General features: G+C 65.1%; 1 protein-coding gene across 13 annotated transcripts in view; it reads left to right on the plus strand.

The window, feature by feature from the left end:
* The window catches only part of SH3TC1 (SH3 domain and tetratricopeptide repeats 1), a 47,131-nt gene extending 45,206 nt beyond the window's left edge, over nucleotides 1-1,925 (plus strand). For all 13 annotated transcript variants that reach the window (XM_023253418.2, XM_045056674.1, XM_023253417.2 and 10 more), the window contains one exon: nucleotides 431-1,925. In XM_023253418.2, the coding sequence (XP_023109186.2) occupies nucleotides 431-688 (258 nt within the window). In that variant the 3' untranslated portion in view covers nucleotides 689-1,925. The remainder of the gene's footprint in view (nucleotides 1-430) is intronic.
* The last annotated feature ends 5,869 nt before the right edge of the window (nucleotides 1,926-7,794 follow it).

Raw genomic sequence — 7,794 nt, forward strand, 5'->3', positions numbered from 1 at the left:
GGATACACAACTCCCAACCACCCACTTTGGCCAGCTCCTTAGTGAAGCTGTCCCCTCCTCCAGGCAGCCCTCCAAGTCCACCTCAGGCCGACTCAGGTGCCACCCGGGGCTGCCACCGGCTGCCGGTCACCCCTGTGGTCGGCGTGGCCCCAGAGTCGGCCGTGGCTCCCGCCCTGCACGGGGTCCAGTGCCTGGTAGGGGCTCGGGAGTGTTTGTTGAACTGCTCTGCGTACCTGCTTTTATCCTCTCTCTGTGTGGGGGCAGGGAGGAGCCAGGGCTGCTGAACTGGGGCTTGTCCCAGTTAGAGTGGTCCGTCGGGAGGGACTGGGTGGAGGTGACGGGGGGCCGGGCACGGAGCAGCCTCTGGGGACACAGGCCGGCCAGCCCCTGCCTGCAGCCAGGGGGCGTGTTAATGTCGGGCCTCCTTCAGGACCCCTTCGACGCGGCGGGGTACTACCAGCTGGCCTTGGCAGCGGCCGTGGACCTCGGCAACAAGAGGGCCCAGATGAAGATCTACACGCGCCTGGCCACCATCTACCACAACTTCCTCCTGGACCGCGAGAAGTCCCTCTTCTTCTACCAGAAGGCCAGGACCTTCGCCACCGAGCTCAACATCCGCAGAGTCAACCTGGCCCCGGGCCGGTGCTGGGGGCGGGCGCCCTGGCTGGTCCCCGGCCCCTCGCCCTGAGGTCCCCTGTCCACCCTGGCTGGCCCCCGGCCCCTCGCCCTGAGGACCCCTGTCCGCCCGGCTGGCCCCCAGCCCCTCGCCCTGAGGTCCCCTGTCCGCCCTGGCTGGCCCCCGGCCCCTCGCCCTGAGGTCCCCTGTCCGCCCTGGCTGGCCCCGGCCCCTCGCCCTGAGGACGCCTGTCCGCCCTGGCTGGCCCCCGGCCCCTCGCCCTGAGGTCCCCTGTCCGCCCTGGCTGGCCCCCGGCCCCTCGCCCTGAGGTCCCCTGTCCTCGCCTCTCCTAGTGTCTCTGGGAGGCTCATTTTCTGGGAAACAGAGGCAGGACGGTAGGGGTCTGATAGCCATAAACGATTTTGCGGCAGCCTGCCAAAGCCCACAAGGCCCCCTCCCCTGGCCTACCGCCTGGGGAGCGTCCAGGGACCAAGCCCCTTCCCCGGGGGCCCGCCCTGCTGCTGTGAGCTGGAAGGACTGAGTCAGACCCACCCGGGCCAGGTCCCCCTGCCGGCCCCGCGCGGTGTGGCCTCAGGCAAATCACGCCCCTCGCACCCATTTCCTGGCCTGTCAGAGCGGAAGGCGGTGGTGGGATCCCCTGGGCATCTTCCCCCTTCCCCGTGCCCTCACTGTGTGTCAGGCTCTGTGCTCTGCCTTTAACCCTCACGCCGACCTCACCGGGCCCGCACCGTTGGGTCTGTTATTGTCTCCATTTCCGGCCGAGGCACAGAGAGGGTAGGTGCCCTGCCCGCCGTCACACAGCAGATAGGTGGGGCAGAGCCGTAACCACTGTACCACCTGCCCGCCTGCCTCGGGGGGATGTGTCAGCATCAGGACCCAGGGGCGCGTCCTGGAAGAAGGTGTTAGCATGTCATTGCACCTCTGCCCCTTCCTGCGTCCCGAAGGCGAGCGAGGGGAACACAGCCCACACGTTCTGTCACCTGAGAGTCCTCTGGCCCAGCCCGGCCGGTCCCACCTGCACCCGCCAGCCAGCCAGGCCGGGTGGGGGGGGGGGGGGTGGCCTCCAGCCCTGTGCGGAATGTGCTGCTGTGAGTGCGTCTAGGGGCTCATCTGGGCCCCCACGTGCCAGGAACCCTCCATTTATAGTCAGGGAAACTGAGGCTCAGAGAGGCCGTGGGCGTCCCAAGTGGTTCTCACCCGCACGGCACTGTTCCGATCTCTTTTTCTTTAATTTATTTTGTCAAACAAGGTGACATTCACGTAAGATAAAATGAACCATTGAAAGTGACCGACTCAGAGGCGTTTTGTGCAGGTAGATGTGGTTCAGCCACCCGCCTGTGCCTGGTTCGGATACATTTTCGTCTCCCCACAGACACCGCCCATGTCACTTCTCGTTCCCCCTCCTCCACGACCCTCCTTTAGCGGAAGGGGAAACTGAGGCTGGCAGGGGCTCTCCACTATCCTTCCTGCCTCTGCCGCTGGGGTCTGGGGGAGTCCCCCCCCTCCTGCCCGGCTCAGCGGCGGCCTGCAGGCCCCGCCCCGGCCTCTCCCACCAGGGGGCAGCAGAGAGCCTTCCAGAAGCTGGCGCAGAAGCCGGGGAAGCTTCTAACCTTGACCCCAAACTGGCTTCTCGCGGTCGCTGGGAGGGGAACATGGGAGGAGACCGCGCTGTAATTGAAAACAGGACGACCTGATGACCCGCGCTGGGCCTGCAGCCTCCCCGTGTCGGGTCGGACTGTTGGGCAGGTCACTCGGGGGCCACCACCTGCCTCAGAACCCGCGCCTTCCCTGACCTCCAGCTGTGGCCCTCACCCCTCCCGCCCGGGGTTCCCAGCGCCCCACCCCTGCCCGCTGGGACCTGCCTGTTGCCCTGGGGCAACAGGCCTGGTGGCCCCGAGGGCACATTCTGTCGGTCAACTCCTGGCTTCCACCCCCAGCCCCCCACTCAGAGGCTGGGGATTTGGGGTGAGTTCATTGGAGCCCCAGTTTTGGTCGAAAGTATAAACGAGACCGATGGCCCCCGTACGGGGGTCGAGGGAGGACTCACGGAGCCGAGGGCTCGGTGCCGGACCCCGGGCTAAGAGTTGCCTGCTTCCTTCTGATGATGCACCACGGGATGCGCTCCAACAACCACAGGCTCCAGAACTCTGAACCAAAGGCTGAGTCACTGGTCGAGTCTCTTAGCGTCTCAGACCGTCAGTCTCTTCATCTGTCACCAAAACCAAACCTACCGCAAGGTCCTGAGGAAGAAGAGAGAGCACGTGCCAGGCACAGAGCTGGGCGGCCAGTCCCTCGTTTTCAGCCAGAGCAAGGAGGCGGCGGGCAGCAGGGGGGCCCTTCAGAGACCAGGGCCCCCGGCGGTAACCCCGGAGCCCCTCTTGGAGCAGAGCGCGTGTGAGACGGGCACGTGCCTGGCACCCGTGCGCCAACTGGGCACGCAGCCCAGGAGCCCCGCTGCCCCAGCCGTAGAAGGAGGCGTCTCCACCGGGTCCGTTCGGGGACCCGCGTGCGGGATCACCAGCTGCCGCAGGCCGTGCTCAGGGCTGAGCCACGTGGGGATGATGAGGGGGGACAAACGGCCCCTCCTCCAGGAGGAGCCCCCGGGCCAGGGATAAAACCACTCCTTGCCAGGGGTCCCTGGAGACTCCCATCCACCTCCCCAAACAGAGAGGGAAGGCAGCCCCCCCAGGGTCACACAGCCCCACTTCCTAACTTCAGGGTCCCGGACGTCCCCACCCCGGCTTGGCCGTCTCTGCCTCCGTGGAGACCACCTCTTTCTGGGCACCGGGTTCTTACGAGGGACAAATGTTGACCCAAGCGTAGGCAGGCCCTGGCTTTGGATAGGGAAACTGAAGCTGAGAGAGGGATAGCGACCGTCCCAAGGACACACAGCATCCGTCATCCTCTTCGTCACCGTGGAGCGACGGCAGCCCCATCACCTGCGAACAGGGAGCGGGCGGGAGCTGCGGGCGGTGGTTGTGCCTGGTGTGAGGCTGGGCGCTCTCCCAGGCCGGGTCTCTGGCGACGGGAGGGCCCCGCTCGGGGAGACCTGGATCCCCGGCTGCAGAGGGCCCTCCCTCGCCAAGGAGAGGTGTCTCGGCGGCCCTGACACTCTGCTGGGGACAAGAAGGTCTGCGTGGCCCGTGGTCGCAGCTGCGTTTGGGGGGGGGGTCAGTCCGAGCTTCCTGGGCCGCGTGCACCTGGCCTGGGAGGGGGTCTGTCGGCCACCGGCTGCACGGCTCGGGGAACCTGTCTGCCGGCCGCGGGGCGGGGGGGTCTGTGCGAGCCCAGGCTTTGCTTCTCTCCACGCCTGTGTGACCCGGAACGCCCGGCAAAGTCACGTGTGCCGATGGGCCTTGCCCTCCGCGAGCCTCAGCTTCCTGTACGCGAAGGACGAGAGAAGTTCCGTGCCAAGGCGTTAGGAGGGTTGACGGCGGCTTTCGAAACACTGGTGCCGTAACAAACGGGGGCTTATTGGGGTCACCACGGCCGACGTGACAAGGTGAAAGAGGACAGGGTGTGCTTTCCCCCAGACGGAAGGCAGAATTCCAAAACGGCCCTGGAGAACCCCCTTCCCTGAGTGAGCTGCACCCATGGGGTCTCACTCCTAGAAGTAGGTTATGTTCATGGAAAAGGTGAAGTGGGTTTGCGGATGTAATCATGTGTCATCAGCGGACGGGGTTACTCAAACAGGAGAGTATCCCGGTGGGCCTGACCTAACCAGGCGATCCCTCTAACAGAGGGTCCAGCCTTCCCTGCAAGGAGTAGATCTAAGCTGCTCTCCTGTGGCCTTGAGAAAGCAAACAGCCACGGTGTGAACTTCCCGTAGAGAGGCCACATGGCAAGGAGCTCCGGGGTCCCCTGCGGCTGCCCTCGAGCACAGGGACCTCAGTCCTGCAACCACAACCATCCGCGGACACCTTGACTGCAGCCGGCTGAGACCCTGAGCAGAGAGCCGGGCCCAACTCCTGACCCCCAGAAAGGGTGAAGCAGCAAATGCGTGTCGTTTTCAGCCGATAAGTTCGTGATCATCTGCTACGAGGCTCGGATAACACACACCAAGGCCAAAGGCCAGGCGGCCCTGCAGCCTGACCCCACCTTGCAGGGGCCGCGTTCAGCCTCGCCGCTGGCTGCCCTCCCCAGCTCCGTCCTCGCCTGTGCGCCCAGCTGTCCGTGCTCTCCGGGCTCCACTCGTCCACGTGTGAGGCCTGGGCCTGGCTCCCGCACCTGCAGTTAAGGAAGGAGAGACGGGGAGGGCCGGGCGTCGGGACCCCGGGCTCTCAGCCACCCTCTGCAGACAGTCTGGGTCCCCCGGAGCAGAGGGCGATCTTCCGGGTGGGCCTGCGCCCCTGGACACGAGGGGCGGTGCGGGGCCTTGCCGTCGCCCCGGGGCAGCCGTTTCCGGCTGCGAGCACGGCCCTCGTCCACCCTCGCCTGTGCTCCCCGGGCCGGCCCTCACCTCCAGCCAGAAACGAAAGCATTTCACAACCTCTGTGGCTTTGGGCCGGGTTTGCATGGCGTCCCGGGGAAGAGGGAACACGGGGCCGGGGTGTCTCCGGGAAACAGGGGCGTCCCTCCCGGAACACGCAGGGTGGGCTCCGTGTCTGTGACGGCTCTGGTGCGCCTGTCTGCAGGGCGGGGGAACCTCTCTGGAGACCCATCAATTTGGGGAAGTGGTGAGGCCAGGGGAGGGCTGGGCGGGGTTTTCAGAGAAGGGCAAGGGAGGGAGCCGAAGCTGTCTCAGGTTCCAGAACAGGCCCCACCCCTGGGGCAGGACAGGGCGCGGGGGGGGGGGGGGGCAGGCCCAGAGCAGGCCCCTCTCCTCACATTCTGCACCACCCCGCCCCATGGGGGCAGCCCCTGTGCACATCCGGCCCTGAGCCTGTCCTTACTCAGGCTCAAGGCCCGCGGGCCAGCAGGGAGGACCCTGCAGAGTGCGGTCACGGCTGATGCCCCCCAGAATTCTCGGTCCAGCACGACAGACACCTGCTCCTGCCTCGGCCTGGATCCTGGAGCCCAGTGCAAGGTTGGGGGGGCCCTGACCAAAGGGACATCTGCTTTCCAGGACATGGCCCAGACGGTCCTGCCTGGGCAGGGTCGCCTCCCACTTCTGCCTGGCCCCGGGGGACGGTCCTCCCGGTGCAGGAAGGGACCTTCTTGGGGAGCCAGAGCACTCTGGACTCAGCCGCTCATCTGGCTGCACCCCAATGTCCGCCAACACCGTGGGACAGACCCACAGAGGACCCCGGAGCCACTCGGCGGATGCAGGAAGGCATTCCGCATCCTCCCAGCCCCCACCCCCGGGGATAAACACCCTCAGCAAGTGAGACCCGCCCCAGCTCACGAAGGCTTTCTCCCCTCCGTGGAGCCTGAATGGGTTCCGTGTGGGTCCAAGGGGGGCCGGGTGGCGCCCCCCCACTTCTAGTCCACCTGGTCCTGAAGGTCACAGAAAACCATCAAACCAAGGAAAATAAACGAGTGGGGGCCACCCGGGGGGCTCAGTCGGTTAAGCGTCCAGCTCGTGACTTCGGCTCAGGTTGTGATCTCATTGTTCGTGAGTTTGAGCCCCACAGTGGGCTCTCTGCTGTCAGCTTGGAGCCTGCTTCCGATCCTCTGTCCCCCTCACTCTCTGATCCTCCCCCATTTCTACTCTCTCTTTCAAAAATAAGTAAACTTAAAAAAAATTTAATGGTTGTATTTATTTTTTGAGAGAGAGAGAGAGAGACAGAGAGAGAGGGAGACACAGAATCCGAAGCGGGCTCCAGGCTCCGAGCTGTCGGCACAGAGCCCGACGCGGGGCTCGAACCCACGGACCGCGAGAGCCCGAGTCGGACGCTTAACAACCGACTGAGCCCCCCAGGCGACCCTAAATAACCATTTTTAAGAAGTGATAAGTCATCCTGCATGAAAAGACATCACGGACATGGTGTTAAGACAAGACACAGACTTGGAGAAGACACCTGCATGCGTCCCGAGCGGGGGTAACTCTGTGTGTGTGTGTGTGTGTGTGTGTGTGTGTGTGTGTGTGTGTGTTTACTATATGCGATACGTACAGCATATATATGCATGTGTATACAATGTAACCACACACACACACACACACACACACGCACGCACACAGGGGGGACCGTTTTAAATAAAGGGGCAAATGCCACAGCAGACGTGCACACACAGTCCCCGGCCAGCCTCACGCAGGCGCCCCGGGAGACGTCCAGGTTCTTTGTGTCGGCAGACGTGATAGGAGGTCGGGTACCGTCTTCCCTGCAGAGACGGCGTCTCCTCCCCCCCGAGCGGCTCTGGCCGGTGCACATGAGCGTGCAGGACGCAGGCAGAGGCTTGGAAAGCGTGGCTGCACGCTCGGGGCTCGGCTGCTTACCGCGGGCCGGGAGCCCCGAGGCTTCCGCGTAGCCAGCCGAGCCCCCTTGGCGAACACGAGGCCGCCGGCAGGAGAAACAAGGTGCCCCCGACGACCGCCATCCTGATTCGACTCACGTGAGGTTTGCCACCTTGAGGCTGATTCCCGCGGAAGGGACCCTCCCAGCCTGGCCAATCCCGGGGGCCCACCCAAGGTCACTGAAGGCAGCTCTGGGAGCAGATGCCGCTGTCCGGCTGTCCTGAGCCTGTAGCAGCCTCCCCGGCACCCCTCACCCCTTCTCCCCTCCCCCGTGCCGGCCCCGCTCGGCAGCCCTCAACATCGGGTGGGTTTTGTTTTTAATTCCGGGAGGGCCGGGCTCGTAGGGCTCAGAGCAAAGTCTGGAGGCCATCAAGCGGGCAAGAGACCCGGAGGAAGTGTGGACGCGCACGACTGAGGGCAAGCGGCCAGTCTGAAAAGGCTGCACGCCGCGTGGCCGACCATCCACGGGACATTCCAGAACAGGCAGGACGGCGGGGACGGTAAGATCAGCGGCGGCCGGGGGCTGGGGGCCGGGGAGGGCAGAACAGGTCGGAGCCCAGGGGTGTTGAGGGCAGCGGGCCGCGCCGGGCGAGACCATAACGGCGGGTCTGCCTGCCATCACACGCGTGTCCGAGCCCGCGGAAGGCACACGCCGAGAGGGACCCTGACGTGAACTGGGGGCTGCGTACCCACGCGGGTTCACCAATTTAACAAAAGCACCCTCTCGTGGGGGCGCTGGGAGTGGGGGAGGCTCTGGGCCAAG

This window comes from Felis catus, chromosome B1, assembly GCF_018350175.1.
Source record: "Felis catus isolate Fca126 chromosome B1, F.catus_Fca126_mat1.0, whole genome shotgun sequence".
Taxonomy (NCBI): domain Eukaryota; kingdom Metazoa; phylum Chordata; class Mammalia; order Carnivora; family Felidae; genus Felis; species Felis catus.